At 35.4% G+C, this 20108-nt stretch overlaps 4 protein-coding genes across 7 annotated transcripts; 3 read left to right on the top strand and 1 right to left on the bottom strand.

Annotated features, from left to right (window-relative positions):
* Positions 1–283: 283 nt before the first annotated feature.
* LOC144551616 (DNA-directed RNA polymerases II, IV and V subunit 9A) lies at positions 284–2708 on the top strand. 2 transcript variants are annotated; one of them, XM_078299657.1, is made up of 4 exons: positions 284–437; positions 1106–1181; positions 1303–1461; positions 2421–2708. In XM_078299657.1, exons 1-4 carry the CDS (start codon positions 409–411, stop codon positions 2499–2501), a joined length of 345 nt encoding a protein of 114 aa, XP_078155783.1. In that variant the 5' UTR covers positions 284–408; the 3' UTR covers positions 2502–2708. The 2 variants fall into 2 exon arrangements, with proteins under 2 accessions (XP_078155783.1, XP_078155782.1); XM_078299656.1 differs by having other exon boundaries at positions 374–528.
* Positions 2709–3392: 684 nt separating this feature from the next.
* LOC144551615 (DNA-directed RNA polymerases II, IV and V subunit 9B-like) lies at positions 3393–7964 on the top strand. Of its 3 annotated transcripts, XM_078299654.1 has the most exons (5): positions 3393–3509; positions 3614–3729; positions 6415–6490; positions 6610–6768; positions 7690–7964. In XM_078299654.1, exons 2-5 carry the CDS (start codon positions 3662–3664, stop codon positions 7768–7770), a joined length of 384 nt encoding a protein of 127 aa, XP_078155780.1. In that variant the 5' UTR covers positions 3393–3509; positions 3614–3661; the 3' UTR covers positions 7771–7964. The 3 variants fall into 3 exon arrangements, with proteins under 3 accessions (XP_078155780.1, XP_078155779.1, XP_078155781.1); XM_078299653.1 differs by having other exon boundaries at positions 3440–3729; XM_078299655.1 differs by lacking the exons at positions 3393–3509; positions 3614–3729 and adding an exon at positions 5886–6203.
* Positions 7965–11674: 3710 nt separating this feature from the next.
* Positions 11675–14066, top strand: LOC144551614 (2-oxoglutarate-dependent dioxygenase 11-like). The gene is given in 6 exon segments (XM_078299652.1): positions 11675–11943; positions 12075–12279; positions 12282–12321; positions 12826–12994; positions 13110–13265; positions 13728–14066. Coding segments are annotated over 6 exon segments (1053 nt in total). The 5' UTR covers positions 11675–11709; the 3' UTR covers positions 13977–14066.
* Positions 14067–14810: 744 nt separating this feature from the next.
* LOC144551869 (anthocyanidin 3-O-glucoside 6''-O-acyltransferase-like) lies at positions 14811–19727 on the bottom strand. Its single transcript, XM_078299967.1, has 2 exons — positions 19001–19727; positions 14811–15521 (listed from the first exon to the last, which is right to left on the bottom strand). Exons 1-2 carry the CDS (start codon positions 19664–19666, stop codon positions 14811–14813), a joined length of 1377 nt encoding a protein of 458 aa, XP_078156093.1. The 5' UTR covers positions 19667–19727.
* Positions 19728–20108: the final 381 nt, after the last annotated feature.

The raw sequence follows: 20108 nt of genomic DNA, 5'->3' as shown, positions 1-20108 counted from the left end.
CCGGATTATTTTTTAATATCCTAATTTATTTCTTAATCAATTACTTTAAATACTTCAATTTATTTCTTAATATCCAGAGTTTATTTTTTAATATCCAATTTATTTATTAATATACTTTGATTTATTATAAATCAATTATTTAATATATTTCAGTTTGAATCAAACAAAATTAAAATTTTAATTCGGTTCGATTCCGTTGCAATACTAAACCAGTTCAGTTCGGTTTGAAACCGAATTATAACTTTCATTTACCTAATCGAACCGAACCGATGAACACCCCTTCGCACCATCGCCAATCTACAATAGCAGAATAAAAAGAAAAAAAATACTAATATCAGCGGGGGAAGAGACGAGAGCGGTCACCATCTCCACTGGCCACTGCCGATTCACCTTTCCTCAGCAGTAACCATGAGTGCCATGAAATTTTGTCGTGAATGGTAGGTCCCTCCCCACCCCCCTCTTTCTGTCTCTCTCTCCGAAGTAGGGAGAGGAAAAGCTGGGTTCGGACAAGCCTTAGGCTTGATAAAGGCTAATACCTAATATGGGTATTTGGGGATTGGGGACTCGGGGTACTAAGGTTCTGATCTTAAAAGCTATCTGTATTGCAATTTATTTTTTTATTTCTAAAAGCATGTGTGTTGTTTCCTAATTTAAGTTTTGAATGTAACGTAATTTCTAATTTAGAATCCCAAACAAGTTGGAGTAGGCTAGAAATGGAACCTAACTGGTGGTTGGTTTGAGGGTTTCATTTCCATAAAAAAGGCTGTTTTTTTTTAAGCTGGCTTGCCATGCCTTATTACAACCCTCTTGGCTTGGGACAGGCTGTGTAGAAACTAGACAGGCGGAGTTACGTAATTTCTAATTTAGAAATATTTCTTTAAAAAAAATCGCTTTCTAACTATTTCTGTTAGTTCTCGTTTGCTCTTCCGTAGTAATAATTGTAATAATTGCTGACGTGGTTACTAGAAAATATAAAAGTTAATTGTGCAAGCTTAGAGGTTCAAAAATTAAAATGAACTTAAGTTCTATTTAGTACTCGACAGCTGTTTTAATTGCTTCTTAATTTTACTGATGTATATATACTTACTATGATACGTTTGTGCAGTAACAACATACTTTACCCCAGGGAGGACAGGGATCAGAAGATCCTCCTTTTTGCTTGCCGCAATTGCGAGCATCAGGTCTCCTCTTATTCCTCTTTTGGTTCAATATATACATACAATATTGTTATCAATCATCGCCGGTAAATTTACCTGAAATTGCCTTGTCTAAAGAACATGTTTTTCGGAAACTCATGTGCAGGAGGTGGCAGACAACAACTGTGTGTACCGAAATGAGGTGCACCACACAGCAGCTGAGCGCACTCAGGTGTTGCAGGACGTCGCAGGGGACCCCACCCTCCCTCGCACAAAAACTGTCAAGTGTGCCCAGTGCGGCCATCCTGAGGCTGTCTTCTTCCAGGTATGTACAAGGAGCAAAACGGCAAAATTTTCTTGGTCTCAGTCTGGTACCGACCAGTAGGGTTGTTTTCTGATTCTTTGGCTGGAGAAATCAGTTTGAAAGGAATACAAATTGAAAATAAGATGAGCAAGAATGTCATGTTCTGAACTTTTTGGGGATAATGGGATGCTTTTGTTGGATGGATACTTGTGCTTCAGTTAGTGAAGTATCAGTATGTTGAACTGTAATGTACCCATCAGAATGGTACCGCTACAGTTTTTTGTCCAAAGTCTTGCTTTTTATTTTGATTTTGTTTTTTTCTGGCTTATTTTCTTGGTTTAATTTGGGTTGAATTGAGGACAGAGTAAAGCTGAACTTAAGGATTAGACCCCTGCGTTTTTCCTATCCTGGGTTGAATAGGATGTTTTGCGACTTAGTTTTATGTGCCTGAAATTAATGTTTAATTCTCACTTGTTATTAAACCCTAAACCCTAAAATGTAAACAGAAAGGATAAAAATGTAATTTTACCAGATCTTTTGCATGTGGGTCAGGTCTGGCATTGGTATCATTTGGTGTTTACCAGAATCAGGGTTCTTGATCTGTTACCAACTTGAGCAATTTGATCCTTTTTGTTTGAGCTAATAATTTCTCTTGACTTGTTTGGTTCTTTGTTGCATATTGAGGTACGTATGTAGATGCTTATTTGGACTAAATTGAGAACTTCTGAAGCTAACCTAGACTTAATTGCACAATTAGGGTGCATTGAGCTCTTTTGGGTAATGTTAGAATTTGAGTATGCGTACCATCCCACTGTTTTGCTGTGATGGAAAAATTCTGTTCTAGTATGTATTTTGCCAAACCAGAAATTGTTGGCCTTAGAAGTGCTTCTAAGGTTGTGCCATTTGACTCAACTCGATTTACCCTTTTAATATAGTGCATTGATCTGAGAAATAATTTAATTTGGTTTTCTGATCTACAGGCTACTGCTAGAGGTGAAGAAGGAATGACACTTTTCTTTGTCTGTTGCAACACTAACTGTGGCTATAGGTGGAGAGATTAGAGGTCATTTGATGATTTCAAGCTATAAAAATGTTCGGCTTTAGTTTAGTTTTACTGTTGACGTTCTATACAAAGGGGGAACTGTAGCTTTTGTGGACTAGGCTGAGAGAGCGTACTTTTAGTTTTGTCATTGCTGAGCAGTGCAAGTTCTTAAATTCTTATTTGATACTGTGAATGGACTCATTTCCAACATTACCTTCGATTTTGACTTCCGTGTGATTTTGTTTTTTATTCATTAATTTGGATGCCTTAACATGATAAAAAAATGTGGAAATGAGCTAAGATTGTGACTTATTTCCACAGAAGATGATGCAATTTCTGACTACAATTTCCTGGTAGTTGCTATATTGTGCTTCTTTCATTGGTAATAATCCTTGATGTTTATCTAGGTGAACGGATTTTGAAGTGCTCTGAAATGTAACAGTTACATGTGGTTCTGACAAGGTTTGTTAATGTTGAATTTAAGGTTGGATTAGTTCTGGATCGGAAGTAACTCAAATTTTGAGTTTAAATCAGGACCGTCTGATCAGAATTTGGGCCAATTCGGTCCGAGGTGGAATGCATGGTACCGTATATTCAATAAGTAGCTGAGAAATAATAAAGGATTTATGAGTAAACTGCTGGTACCATATATTAAAATTTTTGGCATATTCCGTGCAACAAGCATCCCTCTATTAGTTTCAGATTCAGAAGCTGGGTTGAGCAGATGCTGTGTATCTTCAATATATAGTCGTTTGATAGTAGAAATTTGACATTCTGCCGGATGTACCAGGTCGTAAATTCATTTATATTGGATTCCTTTTGTATTTAAACTTGTTTGTCGGTAGTTGGGGACTTGGGGCACACTGCTCAAAGGGCAGGTCAGTAATCCTCAGAGCATAAATTAGTGGATTTAAGGTTTAGCTCTGGCCTAATTCTATTTTGGTTGACCTTATTTGACCTGAAACATAAGGAGCTTATTGACAGCTTTCTGTAGTTCATTTTAATTGCTTCAAGTTGGGCTTTTCTGGTACTCTCTTCCCACTTTAGTGTATAATTTATTTATTTTCTAATAAAACAGTTTGGCATATGCTTTTTGCTGTTCCGACAAGTAACAATTGTTCTCATCTCAAGCATCACGACCCTCCAAGTAAACAATGTTCATGGTCTTCAATTAAAGAGATGATATCTGGATCCCTGCCAGATTCGTTGAAGTGGCTTTTATACTCAATCTTGGAGATTGCTTTCAGGCAAGGATTCTATGTTGAAATTTGAATCATTGAACACAAAATATAGACCTCAAACTGAATATTTGATCTATATTCAATATTATCAGCAGAAAAAATTTCAGTTATCTATTTTCTATATTCAATACTAGTAAAGTTGCATCAAAAAAAAAAACTGAAAATTTTCTGCTGATAATACAATGTAAAGAAGCAAAATTGGCTGGTAGTAAACAATGCAAATAAAAATCCTTGTTTTTAAGGTGTTCCTTACAAACCAAAACAAAAAAACCCACTATTTTAACTCGATGTTTCTTTTTAACTAATTGGGTAATTCTGGCACATCCAAGTTTTTATGTACATCCTTTTTTAAGATACATCCTATACGTAAAATTTAAACTTGAGAAATATAGTTACTGCCATTTTTTATTCAAGAAAATGGTATTTTTCCTCAATTTACATTTTTGTTGATGAAAGAAATAGTTTGCATTAAATCTATAGACCTAAGATCAAAGATCAAGATGCAATTTTCCTTATATAAAAGATATTCAATTTGATATATTGGAAAGAGTAGAATCCCTAGTTGAAAGTGTGGCCTGTGCACTCACTCTCTTTCTTTTCCTTGAGGTTGATTGAAATTACTTTTCTGCCCTAAAAATTAAGTGCTATTATTTTGGATGTATGGTTGAGACATTATGCACAGGAAAACTTGTATGCTTCAGACATTATGTGCATAAAAATTAAGTGCTATAATTTTGGATGTACGCTTGAGATATTATGTACATAAAAACTTGTATGCACTCTAGAATTACTAAAGCATGTTTAATTAGTTCACTTGAAACCATATATAGTAAATTTGTTTGTGTCCTCCTTGATCTGTGTACAAGACCTACATTGTACCTTCAGGTTAAAATAGAACCTTATTATTTTACAAGAAATTGTAAATTCTGTGGGTTTTAACAAAAATTGTAGGATTCACTCCTGTGCTCTTCCACTTGTATCTGCAAATCTAAAAATTTACTAAAATTGTTAATCTATTTTAGAGAAATATTCTCCTGCGCCAATAGTCTTTTCCCGTGCAATTCCCCCAGTGTTGTTTTTTTTATCAACATCTTTTCTTTCCAAGAAACTAGTTGAGTACTTACTTTATACATTTATTGTTTTCTCTGACCATCTGGTTCTGTCCAAGACCAGTGACTGGCTGACTGCTGCCACCTTTTACTGGCGACTTAAAGAGACCATCTCCTTCTCCAGTGGCCTTCTTCTCGTTTGGCATTATTTGACTCCTCCGGCAACAATCTCTTCTGGAATGCCTCCTTTTTCTGGGAGGACAGTCTTTCTCTTTGGTAATTTTTGCACGGTCTCCTTGTAGACAACCACGACTCAAACAATATCTGCTTCCTCAGGCAATCATTCAAGTCCTACCTCCTTATTTTGTTTCTCCTAGCTGTTGCCTTCCAGACCTTTATGGTGCTACTATATCATGTTATGTAGAAGGGGTAAAAGTATATTTAAGGGTTTGTCGTAACAAAAATAATTGCTTGCCTATGTGAAATAATCACTGCTGTGAATTAAATAATCACTTCCCTCATTCATATTAGGTTCTCAAGTGAATATTCAATTTAGTATAATTGTGTGTTCAAAATATTCTCTTCATAGAAGCAAAACTCAAGTGCAAAATATACAATTAATCATAATTACTTGTTCTGACTAGAACAGTCAATTGTTATGGCAAAAAATTCACTTATTTTGACCAAAATAATCACTTTCAGAGTCTCTGTCTACCATAGTATTGAATCCATGTTCGTCATATTGAAGTTGTGGACAAGTCCATGCGATAAAATGGCCAATGAAACATTGGCTTTTTACTTCTAAAAGATCCATCATGTATTTTCTATCTTTGGCCTTGGAAAAATGTGAGAGAGTTTTCCAACATTCAATTATTTAATTAAATTAACACGAGCAACATCAATAGTCCTGAGTGAATTAAGAGCAATTTACTCTGTGAAGAACCAAATAAATGTAATTGTCCGGGAAAATTGATCATTCAAATCTAATATCTCAAAATTTGAATTTGTTATTCGTTTTCTGTTGCCGATAATAATATAATTGGTAATTTGGTATTTAAGAAATCTAAACTTACAATTATTTTGATCATAAATTATAGGATTATTTCGTCAATTTAATTACCATCCATCTTTCCTATCCTCCAGAAAGAAAGTCACAGTTGAACCAAATCCCCCTAACATTTGCTACTATATCTTTATTTCCGCACTATATCATTTCAATTTATCAATTAATGACATTCCAATAGTATATCAATTTCTTTTTATAGGGTTGCAATTTATCAATCCTTTTGTCAATCAATTTCTACTATACCAAATTATCAATCAATTGCTACTATATAATCTTATCGATCCGCAGAGAGGATCGATCCCCATTTCCACTACCAAATTAACCGCAGCAGTAATAATGAATACTATGAAATTTTGTCGCGAATGGTACGTCTTCTCTATCCCTCAAAAATCAATCGAGGATTTGAGCCGTAGGACTGAATAGCTATTATCTAGTATAGGTATTTGGAGATTTAGGAATTAGGGTTTTATATATTATATTGTAGAATTGGATTCTTTATTGATCAATGTCTGTGATTTATTTAGTCAAAACAGACTGAATACTAACAGAAAAGATTACTAGAATACATTCATGCAGTAATAACATGCTTTACCCAAGGGAGAACAGAAGGAACAAGGTCCTCTATTACGCCTGTCGCAATTGCGACTATCAGGTATCGCCTTCTTTTCCTCTCGTTTCAATTTAGACAAACAAGATTTTGGCAATCATCACCTGTAAATCACCCCTTAAATTGCACTTATCTAAAATCACTTTTTTATGAACTTGTGTCAGGAGGCAGCAGATAATAACTGTGTGTACCGAAATGAGGTGCACCATACAGCAGCTGAGCACACTCAGGTATTACTAGATTTGATGGAAGACCCCACCATTCCTCGCACGAAGGCCATCAAGTGTGCCAACTGTGGGAAATCCGAGGTTGCCTACTTTCAGGTATTACAAGTGGGAATAAGCAATATTTATCGTAATCTCAGTCTGGTACCAGCCAATAGGGTTATTTTCTGATTCTTTGGCTGGAGAAAATAATCCAAAGGAAAGACACGGATATTGATACTAAATGCAGTAGAGTACATGTTTCAGAATTGGGGCTATATGAGGTTTCTCTTGATGGATGGACACTTATTTTAGTAGTGTTTCAGTTAGCCAAGTATAGGTATGCTCGACTGTAATGTACTACCATATGTACCAGCACAATCTTTTTCTCCCAAATGTTGTTCCTTCTAATTTGAATTTTGTTCTGGCTTTTTTATGTTTATTTGGGTTAATTTGAGGACAATTTGAAGCTGAATTTTCATCCATCACCTGTTGAATAGGGATGGTTTGTGATTTCTTTTGGTATCAGGCCTGATATTGATGTTTAAGCCTTACTTTGAGGTTATACAAAGTTGCATCTTATATGCTTTAACCGAAAAGATTGTGTACTTAATTTTTGGCATTTGGTAAGGTTTGACACTTGTATACACAAGTGTGTACCAGAAATCAGGGTACTTGTTCTTTTACTGGTTTGAGATATTTGTTATTTTTACGAGTTGATTTTATTTCTTGATTTGTTTGCTGGTTAATTGCATAATTGAGGGTCAATTGAGGCTGATCTCGGTTACATTAATAACTTCTAAAACTAAAACCTAGCGTAAGCTAAAGCTCAATTGGTCAGGTTAGGGATAGCTGCAGAATTTATGCCCCGTATTATACCATTCCCGTACTGTGCTATGAAAGGTTCGGTATAAGGACCCACCAAATCATAAATTCTTGACCTTATCAGCATTTCTAGGGTTTATCCACCAACCTTAGTAGCACTTAATTCTCCAATATCTCAGAACAGGGAGGTTTTAATTTTGCTTTTCTGATATACAGGCTCCAGCTAGAGGTGAAGAAAAAATGACACTTTTCTTTGTCTGTTGCAATACTAATTGCGGTTTTAAGTGGAGAGAGTAGTTTTATGTCTTCAAAATATGTATTGCTACTTTGGTTTTGCTGTCATTGTTCTATTGCAAAGTGGAACTTAGTTTTTCCATAAAATGTTGATCAGTGCACCTTTACTCTCTTGTTGAGTGATGCATGTTGTTAAACATTTGTTGATAACTTCAGATATCAAACTCTTATGGGTACTTTACATGTACTCATTTCTAGTACTACCTTCATTCTGAGTTAAAGGTTATTGTTTATCTCTGCAAAAGTTGCACATTCTGAGTTTGAATTTGCTGGTAGGTGCTATATTGAAAAGCAACTAAAATAGTAAAATGTAAATTGTGCTTGTGCTTGTGCATATTATCAATCACTTGGTGGGCTCTAGTAAATAGAAAATGCGGGCGAACAATGGTTAGGCAAACCATTGGAGAAACCTTTTATTGGATATTGTGCTGAATTTTACTAAATTGGGCCGAGTATAAATTAATTCTGAACCAGATGCAAACAGAGTTGTGGGCCTAATTTTGAGCAATCTGCGAACTCAATTTTGGGCCACAACACGCAGTAACCCAATTTTAAGTTACGTGTGATTACGGAGTCTGATGTTTAAAATGCAGTTTTCGTTGCATGCTAATGGATATTTTCATATTCATACTTATTAAAATTGATTTTATTCATACCCTATTCATGTTCATTAAAAATTGATCTTATTCTACTCTATCATTATCCGTTAATATTATCGGGTAACGAAACAGTAGCAGTGAATAATATAATAATTAGTTTTATTATATTTTACAAATTAAATATAAAAAATTTATTCATTTCACATATATGTAATTGTATTTCTAAAAAAAAAAAAAATGTGCAATCAATTCCAACTAAATTATTCTTTATAAAGTAAGAAAATTCAAAAACACGAATATATATTTAGATTTTATAATTATCCTACCCTATAGGTATGAAATAGTCATTACTCATATCCTTACCTATTTAGTTAACGAAATTTGTTTTTTATCCATATTCATACTCATATCCATTTTTTTTGAAAAATAGTGGTATTACCACCGATTTCATAGAAATCAAAGTATACCTGATATGGTACCTAAAATAGGTACCAAAATCAAATATGAAAAGTCATACATCAAGTTATCATCAACAAACATAAAAACATACAAGGAGAGATAGTACTACAACAAAAGCTAAACTGGAAACAAAATGAATACTAAGCAAAATAAAAGTCTCAAAAAACAATCATATCATAGGAGACTAGTAATCCAAGAGATCCTCATCCGACATCTCGTCTCCACACATATGATCTGAGGGGTTGCTAGCTCCAAGAGCTTGAATGGATACCTCTTCCTCCTCCAGTATCAGATCTAGAAGGTCCTTAATTTTAAGCATTAGACTTAATTCATACTCATATCCATTAAGTTAACGAAAAAAAATCCTTACCCATACCCTCCTTATCGAATACGATACGGGTCGGGTAAACGGCTAAAAAGTACCATTGACACCCCCAGTTAGGATACGCAGATAGTATACTATATATTGATGTATGTTTCGATCAACTTTAAAAACTTACTATTTTAATAAAATAAAAAAAGTTTTTAATGAATTTTAGTTGATTTCGTTGAGTTGGGGTTCAGTTCGAGTTTGATTCATCAATAACTTGACTTGTTGAGAACTCAAAACCAATTCGAACGAGCTAATTGCCAAAAATTAACGAATTGAATTTGAGCAAGCCGCGAGCTGTGAATTTTTTCTACCTATCGTAATCAAACCCAGTCCATAGGTTGATTTTGTCTAAATTAAATTTTGAGTTAATGGTATCGATAGTACAATGTCAATTTCGGCTTTATTGGACATATATCTCTCTATCAATTAGCTTAGAAGATTTTCTTAGAAATTTATAAACAAGGATGCTGTTTCAGAACATTAACCAATTTTTTGTGGTCCATATTAATTTAATCGAATGGTTACTTTCACAAAGTTTACGATTAGAGAAATTAAAAAAAAAATTAAAAATTTAATGATAGATAATATAAGCATCTCACACATGTCGGCTAGAAAAAAAAATGAATATTTAATTATTTTTGTTATTGTCGGCTGGAAAAAATTACAACCTTTTTTTATGAAAAAAATAATATATTCAATTAAAATTTTAGATATAAAAATCTCGCAAAGAGGACGATGGTTTTTATTTTAGATATAAAAATCTCAAGCGTTTGAAGTTTTTTTGGTAAGTTTATTTATTTCAGCTAAAGAAATATATCTAATAAGATTGATTAAAAATAATAATAGAGAGAATGTGATCCAGTACTCCAAAAGAGAATATATGAGAAGAGGGGTAGAGAATGGGTGATGTTTATTTGTTTTATTTGTTTCCTCTCTTTACCTTTATTTTTTATTTTTACTTTAATAAAGTTATTTACTTATATTTTCTTTCTAGCTTGAATTTATGAGAAGGTTTTATTTGTTTCATATTACTAAATTTTAAAGGGGAGAATATGCTAACTCTATATATTAATTATTTAAATTTTGTAACTTTTGAGTCAGAGTGTAGACGTGGTCAACTTATTAATTAAAAGTTAATGAAAGGTAAAAATATTATTTTATTTTTTAGTTAAAAGTTAATGATTAATTAGATAATTAGATTAAACTATTTTAGTTTATTGAGTACAAAGAAAATATGAAAGATTTTTAAATATAGATTGAAAAATAAGATGCATTGAGATTTTGATGAAAAAAAAAGGAATATAGAAGCAAATCACCCTTTTTTTCTATTATTCTCCTGTTCATCTACTATTTTCAAGCCCAAATTTTATCTCCTAAGGGCTTGCTCCAGAAGGAGGGACGCGGAGGGAAGGAATGGCAGCAGAGGTGAAAACTCTGAAAATCTGGTCAGCCCAGATTAAGTCCCCTGCTCCAGAAGAAGAGAATCAGAGAGGGAGAGAAGGGGAACGAGGGGGTTCGGAGGGAAGAGTCAACGCAATTTTGAGCGAAATTTGTCACCCCCGATTCGTGGTGTAGATTTCACTGTTACGAGGGTAGCCTTCCACTTCGTTCCCTTCCCTCCCGTCCCTTTAATGAGGCGATACTGGAGCACAACCTAAGGGTGCTCAAACGGCCAAAATTTTTAAATACACCATACCCCAAAAAAGATAAACCAAACCACCACGGTTTTTGAAAAATTCGAATTTTGACACGGTCGTATCTCCAAGGTGCAGCCATCTTTTTGCAGGCCGCATCCCCTAGATGCGGCTACACTTTTTTTTGTTCAGATTGAATTGCCATACGAGAAGGAGATCAAAAAAAAAAAATGGGCCGCATCCCCTAGATGCGGCCCGTATAAAAGTGGCTACATCTAGGCGATGTGGCCATGTCAAAATTCAAAATTTTCAAAAACCGTGGTGATTTGGTTTATCTTATTTAGAGTTATGGTATATTTAAAAATTTCAACTCAAACGGTCAGTTCGGTTCAAACAAAAGTAAAATGATCAAACCATTTTTTTTTTGTTTTCAAAAATAGAACCGAATCGATTAAATCTATCAACCGATTAAGAATTGAACCGAACAAACCAAAGTAAGTTTTAGTTTGTTTGGTTTAAACCGAAGTAAACCTATTGGTATCATTATTAACGAAATGAATACAACATTGTCATTCAGAAGTTTGGTTTGATTCAGTCAAATTTGATTTAATGAAATCATTATAATACTAATAAAATTAGAGACGAACTAATAAAAACCAATTAGTTCAGTTTAGTCGATTTTAAGAAGTCTAAACCGAACTAATCCATTTAAACCGAACTTATTCAAAATTTCAAGTAACCGATCCATTTAAATCAAAATTTTCCGGTTCGGTTAAAAACGGAACAAACCGAACCATTTGAACACCCCTAATCTCAAGTACTAATCAGCTCCTCCTCCAGACCTTGTCAGTTGTTACTACTACTACTCACTAGTAAAATGGAGATGGTGGGTTCACTTCCGGTGGCCAACGTGCAGGCTCTCGCTGCCGCTTCAAACGGTGACCATGTGCCACCTAGGTACATCCGACCAGAGGCCTCGGCCGATCCAGTCTCATCCAACGGTGGAGATGCAATCCCTGTCATCGATTTCTCTAGGCTGATCGATCCCCAGCTCTCACCCACGGAGTCTCAGCTCCTAGCCCAAGCTTGCGAGGAATGGGGCTTTTTCCAGGTTTTTATTAATTTTTCAATCCTCTTGTTAATTGAGGACTTAGTAGGCCTAATTTTCCAATGGGTACTCCAGCTTAAAAGAGGCTAATTAAGCTCATCTTTTGGAAAATAATAAAAAGCTAATGATTGCAGTTGATCAACCATAGTGTTTCAACTGAGCTAGTTGAGAGAGTGAAGAGTGACATAGAGGGGTTCTTTAAATTACCATTGGAAACAAAGAGGCGATTTGCTCAGCAGCCTGGCCAGCTCGAGGGTTATGGCCAGTTGTTTGTGGTTTCAGAGGAACAGAAGCTGGATTGGGGCGATGTTCTTTATCTCAATACATTGCCAATTGATAGTAGAATTTAAGAATCTGGCCAGATGTACCTTCTAGCTTCAGGTTACAATTTCATGTTATTAGATTGATTGTTTATGAGTTGATATCTTCATTTGGATAAGGTCAGGTCATGGATCCTCATAGCATAAATGGATTGGCTGAATTTTATGTTGAGATCAGTGTTAGTCCTATTTTGGTTGGCTTACTTGACCTGAAATAAAGATGTTCAGAGCAGCCTTTTGTTTTTCATTTTATTCTCGTAATTGGCTATATTTAGGCATTTTATTTACTTATAGGTACTTGCTGTTTTGTTGTGGATTGTGGAACTTGTATGGTATTGAAAGCCCTCTTGTCGCTTTTAACCTGTATTCCTAACAATACCTTGATTATGAGAGCCTCATCTAGTCTCCAACTCATTGATGGACCCGGGCAACACATGCACATATGCACATGCACAAAGACAAAAATAATAAATGATAATGAAACTAAGAGCGACGATATGTGGACCAATCCTGCAATTTGTTCTTCATGTAGTTGTAACTATTTTTTGTTGCTATTATCTTATAGGCCTACACTAGATAAATACTCGTCAGAGTTGAATCAAATTGTGCATTCTCTCTTAACCATAGTTGCAAAGAATCTAGGACTAGAACCTGAGGTCCTTACTGAGAAGTGCAAAGATGGCGTTCAGTCAGTAAGGATAAACTACTACCCCCCATGTCTCCAATATGACAAGGTTAGCCATTATTAATTTATATTTATTTATTTTTACATTTTATTCCCCTACTATTTCACTTCCATTTTCACACCCAGTAAATGAACCTATGTTTGAAAAAAAAAAAAAAAAAAAGGTAATGGGATTCTCACCTCACTCAGATGGCGATCTGCTCACCATGGTGCTCCAAGTAAACAATGTTGAAGGCCTTCAAATAAAAAGAGATGGCACCTGGGTTCCTGTCAGGCCCCTCGAAGGGGCATTTGTGGTCAATCTTGGAGATTGCTTTCAGGCAAGAATTACTATACTAAAATGTTAAACCATTGTGCAAAGTTACTGGTCTTGTACCAAATATTTTTTTCAATTTATTGAAAGACCATATTTTGAGTTATTCAATTTCAATTTATGGGGATTAAATGAATTTTTGGCTTAGATAAGGATCTCCAAATGAAGTTCCAACAAAAGAATTACAAATAAACATTTAAATAAACAAGTTTAGCTGGTACCAAACTGACAGCATGGGTTTAAGAAGTACAAACTGATATTAAAATCCTTGCTTTGTAGAATGTTCCTCGCCCTCAAAAGATTAACTAAGTTTTATTTTAACTGTTTTTCTTTAATTTTACTTATCCAACAAGTTCTCTCAAAAGTAATATTTTAATACATTTGTTGGTTTTCCCCTCTTTTATCTGGATACAAGACCTAAATTGTTGTAAAGGTGGATATACAACAATTTTTTTTTTTTTTTGTGCAGATCTTTACAAATGGCAAATACAAGAGTATCGAGCACCGGGCTGTAATAAATCCAGAGAAAGAGCGGCTCTCTATAGCAGCATTTCATAGCCCGAACTTGCATGCCTTGATTGGGCCTCTAACTGAGCTTAGAAAAAATGAATACGAGATGTACAAGACCGTCGACCATGAAAATTATATGAGGCTCTTTTTCTCCTCGAAGCTAGAAGGAAAGAGTTTCTTGGACCAAATGAGGTTACATTCCAGTTAAACTTTGTTGCATTTTGGTTTGATCTTTATCATAACTTTGCTAGAAGTTCTTCGAGTTTATCCATCGGTTCAAGGATTCACTTGGACTGTTGGACTGTTCTTTATAAATAAATTAATTAATTAATAATAGCACCGCTGAGATATATTTCTGGTGTTCACATCCTTTCTAATTTGACAAAAAAGACTCAGTAAATTTCAGTTTGGTTTTGCCCAAAGTTATGGAAATTCTAATTTTAGCATGAAATTTGGACCGACATGCATATTAAATAGTTAAGGAAAATACAATTTCCTCTCATGTAAAGAGATATTTGTTGCCCACACCTTTCATTTGTAAATTAAGGGACAATTTGCCCAAGTTATGAATTGTCTTTTGATCAATCATCCCTAAATTTCACTGATGTTACCGAACTTCACTGAAGTTATAGATTGTCCCTCAATTTTTTTCTTCTAAAATCACTAGAATTTCATCTTTCTGAATTGACATTTTATGTTTGCTTTTCATCAAATAAGTGATAAAATTGACGCCCTCATTTACCCATCCACCTTTCTGTACCCATGCTCACCATCTTTCATAACCTTTTCTGTTTGTTTTCAATTTTTTGAGTATTTTCTCATTTCAATTTCTCTTCCAGAAACTAATTAGAGAAACCTAATAAATGAAATGAGTATTCAAAGAGGCGTCACTAAGAAACTAAATGCACAATGAATTATTTGAATAGTCAAAATGATTAAATAGTGATATATATTCAATTAAAATAAACTGTTGGCAAGTTATAAAACTTGTACAATATTATTGTTGTTAACATAACTCAATATTATTGTTGCTCATCATCAATCATAACCTTGCCATTCCATGAGAGTCGGACTGCCCTTGCTGTGCCAGTCCAGCAAGAAATGATTTTGCAAACACCTCCATTTGCCCTCCGGCAAGTGCTACAGTAACCTGAACTGAGCCTTTCTCCTTACCTGCAAACATAGACACCTCTCCATCGCAGTTCATTGAAACCAGCTCCACCCGACTCGGCCTTCCCCAACCGAAATCCATCTCATAGGCTCCCCACCTAGCGGACCCTGCCACCATGACATTCATCCCAGCTGGTCGGTTCTTGAACTCTTCGGCCCATCTCTCTACCCTGTCCAGTGGCCTCTCCCTCACTTCTTTCACTGCACTTGCAATTGCTAGGCATGCATTTGCGAGTCCTTTTGGTGAGGTGAGGTCTTGACAAGTTGATCTGGCCTGTACTCCGCGAATGCAGTTACCGGTGAATAAGACATTGTTCTTGCTGTATTTGAAATATGCCCGGAGGTCAACGAGCAGCCAGAGGGATGTGGCATCGTTCTCTTTTGGGAGGCGCTTGGTTTTGGCTAGACTGACCCAAACATGAGCAGCAATTGCGATGGAGGCTGATGGCATGGAGATGGTTTGGCCATCAGATTGTATGCCGGCACATTGCTTGAGGAATTGAATTGTTGTGTTGTCAAGCATGAAGGTGCGTCGTGCAAGCTTGTGGTGCTCTTGGAGCAATGGTGTCGGTGCTTGTGGCAACTGTAGCAAGGATGCAAAAAGTAAATTTCTCGAATAAATCATTAAAGAAGCTATTAATTATAGTTGCATAAAATTTGAGAAGTTACACATTACATTAAAAACTTGCATCTCCATCCATCGACATGTTTTGAGATATAAAGAAAAGTGTTCGCTGTAAATGAGATAGTGACAAATGAATTATTTGGATTCGGTGAGGTGAGGTCAAAAATTCGTGATTCAGGAATAATTCAGGTATAATGCGATAATGATTTGGAATTATCCGGATCAGAAATCTCAATCCTGCAAGAGAAAAAAATTTAAAAAAATATATTTTGAAAAAAATTCACGAATAATTTGTAAAATTTGGAGAAAATTCGTAAATTTCGTGAATTATTTGAGTTTAATTCGGTCAACCAAATAATTCGGCGTTCGATTCGGTATCACCCAAAAAATAAATTATTCGGGTTTAATTCACAAATCTTGTGACTGTGAATTATGAGACTAGTTTATCTAGAGGTTACTAAACTATAGGTAGCAACCAGGTCCTGCCTCATGTATGGATTCAAATGATATATGTGGAAAAAAAATACTGTGCTGAAAAAGACGGGAGAAAACAAGTACAGCACGACATGTTGTAGTAATCAAATCTATCGATATAGCCTTGGTCCAAGTCAATACCAAAAAAAAAAAAGTACAGCACTAAGAAAGTGCTTTGCTGACAGGAATCCTGACTGAAATTCTGGCGTTTCTTTCAATTTATTTTTATTTTTATTCCAACTGGGTTTCTAGGAGGCGCACCACTGGAGAAATAATTTTGGAGCAAGGACTGCAATAGATCAAATATTTTCCTCGCAATAGGTCCTAATCAAATCCAACCGTCCACTCTCTGAATGGAAACACATCGATCCTCAATTTCTGAAACAGCCTTCTTTGATAGTCATCGCGTTTCTAAACCTCGTAGGAGAAGACATCTTAACGGGGATAGAATTTGTAATTGAAATGTTTCTTCATTCATTCATTCAACAGAGATACTTACATGTACCCATATTTCTAGAGTAATGAACATTGATTAACAGAATCACTTGGTATAACCGTATAATGGGCTCCTAGCCGACCGATTGGAACTTCGGCCTATTTGAATTATAGGGGGTCCGCTTTAAGTTTGGTAGAAGATTAATTAAAATTGACGACTCAGATCTCATTCTACCCGCTCGGTATTGCACTGGATCTAAATCCATCAGTTACAGGCTTACAGAATATTGTATAGTCTTTAATTATTTCTAGTACATCTAGGATCAGAGCCGAAGCCACTATTGATTATTACTAATACGGAGGCAAGGCTGTACGAATGAAAAACATTTGGTCAACTAGCTAGGCAGTTCAGAAGATAATATATATATATATATATATATATAGAGTTAGGCTGGGGTGCTATGGATAGCATAGAGGCCTCTATGCTACGGCTCAATATTCGAGTTTTCAAAATCCAAACGGTCGATCCGAACCGTTCATCTTATTCTCCATATTAATATCTGCTTGGAGACCAAATTTTATAATTTTCTGAATTTTTTTACTATTTATTAAGCCACTTTGAAAATCGCTAATCCAACGGTTTTACTGTTTTGTGCAGCCACCGTTGGATCAACAATTTTGTAAAATACTTAATAAATAGTAAAAAAATTCAGAAAAATGTAAAATTTGGTCTCCAAGCAGATATTAATATGGAGAATAAGATGAACGGTTCGGATCGACCGTTTGGATTTTGAAAACTCGAATATTGAGCCGTAGCATAGAGGCCTCTATGCTATCCATAGCACCCCAGCCTAACTCTATATATATATATATAGAGAGAGAGAGAGAGAGAGATGGGCTATGGTGCATTGCAATGCATATGCACCCTTGTGCATTGGACCATAAATCACCGATTCAAAGTCCAAATAACCGATTCAAACCGTTCATCTTGTTCTCCATATTAATATGTGCTTGGAGACCAAATTTTACATTTTTTGGAATTTTTTTACTATTTATTAAGCTACTTTGAAAATCGCTAATCCGGTGGTCAAGAAATTTTTACTGTTTTTACTGTTCACCCAGATTTTCAATAAATCTAAAAATATAGTAAAAAAATTCAAAAAAATGTAAAATTTGGCCTCCAAGCACATATTAATATGGAGAACAAGATGAACGGCTTGGATCGGTCATTTGGACTTTGAATCGGTGATTTATAGTCCAATGCACAAGGGTGCCTATGCATTGCAATGCACCATAGCCCATCTCTCTCTCTCTCTCTCTCTCTCTGTATATATATATATATATATAGAGTACGGCTAACGCGCTTCCTCTAGCATATGGGCCGAAATGCTTCCGGTGGAAATTTGAAATTTCAAAATCCAAAAAGTCGATCTGAACCGTTCATCTTCTTCTCCATATTAATATCTGCTTGGAGACCAAATTTTACATTTTTCTGAATTTTTTTACTATTTATTAAGCCATTTTGAAAATCGCTGATCCAACGGTAGCTTCTGATTTTTACTGTTTGGTAAGCCACCGTTGGATCAGCAATTTTCAAAGTGGCTTAATAAATAGTAAAAAATTTCAGAAAAATGTAAAATTTGGTCTCCAAGCAGATATTAATATGGAGAAGAAGATGAACGGTTCAGATTGACTTTTTGGATTTTGAAATTTCAAATTTCCACCGGAAGCATTTCGGCCCATATGCTAGAGGAAGCGCGTTAGCCGTACTCTATATATATATATATATATTTTATCAAACAGTATAAAGCACACCTCTCCTTCGGCATAGCCATCAGAGGAGGATACCTCCTATTTTATTAAACATAATTAAACAAGTTATTACAATGTGCACCTAATACATCCGCACAATACAAATTATTTATAAAATGGAGAATAAAACTTAAGGATTTAAAAATAAAACTATTTATTTACTTGTAAGCAGGGGCAAACCCAGGATTTTCTTCAGAGGAGGGCAAAAAAATATCGAATCGGGTTTAAATAGCTTATCGGATTTAAACTCATTAACTAATTGGGTAGTCGATAAAAAAAACAATGTTTTGACTTATATTTTCCAATACCATGACTTATAATTTCTGATCCTATAGCTTATAATTAATATTACTAATCATAATTTAAAAAATTTATTTTGATTTTAACACTAAATTTAATCTAAATTACAACTCAAACATTCAGAGGGGACAAAATTTTTTCAGAAAGGAGCAAAGTCAATCGGTATCAATAGATCACCACTAAAACTCAAAATCTATGAGAGACGGCTACCCCTGTGCTACAGTAGATCCGTCCCTGCTTGTAAGTCCAGTTTGTTACATTAATCTAAGTATCTGGATATATATAACGCTTGGGCGGTAAGTTCAGTGCATAATAAATATATTTAGCAGGGTAAACCACTAAATATGAATTAATTGAACTACTAAAAGAGATATACAATTTAAAAACCAGGCACTAGTTAAAATTGAGACTTTTACCTGAGGTAAACCTGGCGCCAGAAGTCTCATGAACCGCCTAGCAATCTCTTCCTTGTGTGGATGCAGAATCAACCCCCGGTCATGTGAAGTCTGAAAGCACGGACGAAACGACACGCTATTCTCACGACAAATCGCTGCCCATGTTTCCATGAACCGCCAAAACCCAATACCATCCATAGCACAATGGTGGAGTGCGGTCCCCACTGCAACCCCACCACTGACGAACTTTGTGATCTGAACAGCAAAAACTGGCGTGGGAAGCTTATCGATACTAAAATACGGTACAAGCTTCTTGAATGCTTCGATGTCAATGGTTTCTTCACAGATGAGGCGATGGATGTCAAGGTCTGAGTCTGCCTCGATAACAGAGACACCACAATCGGGGGATGAAGTATCAATGACAAGTTGATCTGTGGAAGGCCAGTAGGTCAGCTTACCGGCAAGAGGGTGGAAGAAAGACAGGGCTTGCATGAGAGAAGTTTTGAACAAGTGCAGAGAAGAAGAGGAGAGGATGGAATCAGGGTAAAGCAAGAGATCTTGTACCGGTTGTCGTAGGTGGATCCACCGGGCGTCCAAGAAAGAAAGCGGTACGATTTTGCCAGGTGGAGGGTAAGGCCCGGGAGGGAGCAGTACATGCGACATGTCAATTACGCGAACTCCTGGCATTTTTGGGGTTGTAGGGTAGTCTCATATGGTTGAGGGGTGAACCGAAAGCCTAAGTTGATGTATCAGCCTTTGGGTTAACACCTGATCATAATAATTGACCTAGAATATTGTGTGGGGTATATTTATTAGTACTGGTGAGCTGTTTTGAGTCAGCATCAATAGATTAGAATATGTATTGTACCTATTAATTAGTAGTTTAGTACCTGATCATAATACTTAATTGACCTAGCATGTGTCGTGTATTTATTGTAGTACTGGCCATTTCATTATGGTTATATTGTGCGTCGACACTGTTGTGCTGTTTTGAGTCAGCATCAATTTTTTTCTTCTAAAATCACTAGAATTTCATCTTTCTGAATTGACATTTTATGTTTGCTTTTCATCAAATAAGTGATAAAATTGACGCCCTCATTTACCCATCCGCCTTTCCGTACCCATGCTC

The sequence above is a fragment of the Carex rostrata genome, chromosome 3, assembly GCF_964058835.1.
Source record: "Carex rostrata chromosome 3, lpCarRost1.2, whole genome shotgun sequence".
NCBI classification, from domain to species: Eukaryota; Viridiplantae; Streptophyta; class Magnoliopsida; order Poales; family Cyperaceae; genus Carex; species Carex rostrata.
Note: the sequence above shows the minus strand (reverse complement) of the source record. Positions and strands in the feature narration are given on the sequence as shown.

Coding starts and splice junctions, on each gene's coding strand:
- LOC144551869 (XM_078299967.1), bottom strand. CDS start 19,666: ATGCCAGGAGTTCGCGTAATTGACATGTCGCATGTACTGCTCCCTCCC. Junction 15,522..19,000: donor TGGCGCCAGGTTTACCTCAG/GTAAAAGTCTCA, acceptor TCCTTGCTACAG/TTGCCACAAGCACCGACACC.
- LOC144551616 (XM_078299656.1), top strand. CDS start 435: ATGGTAGGTCCCTCCCCACCCCCCTCTTTCTGTCTCTCTCTCCGAAGT. Junction 529..1,105: donor AAGCCTTAGGCTTGATAAAG/GCTAATACCTAA, acceptor ACGTTTGTGCAG/TAACAACATACTTTACCCCA. Junction 1,182..1,302: donor GCCGCAATTGCGAGCATCAG/GTCTCCTCTTAT, acceptor ACTCATGTGCAG/GAGGTGGCAGACAACAACTG.
- LOC144551615 (XM_078299653.1), top strand. CDS start 3,569: ATGCTTTTTGCTGTTCCGACAAGTAACAATTGTTCTCATCTCAAGCAT. Junction 3,730..6,414: donor ATCTTGGAGATTGCTTTCAG/GCAAGGATTCTA, acceptor ACATTCATGCAG/TAATAACATGCTTTACCCAA. Junction 6,769..7,689: donor CCGAGGTTGCCTACTTTCAG/GTATTACAAGTG, acceptor TCTGATATACAG/GCTCCAGCTAGAGGTGAAGA.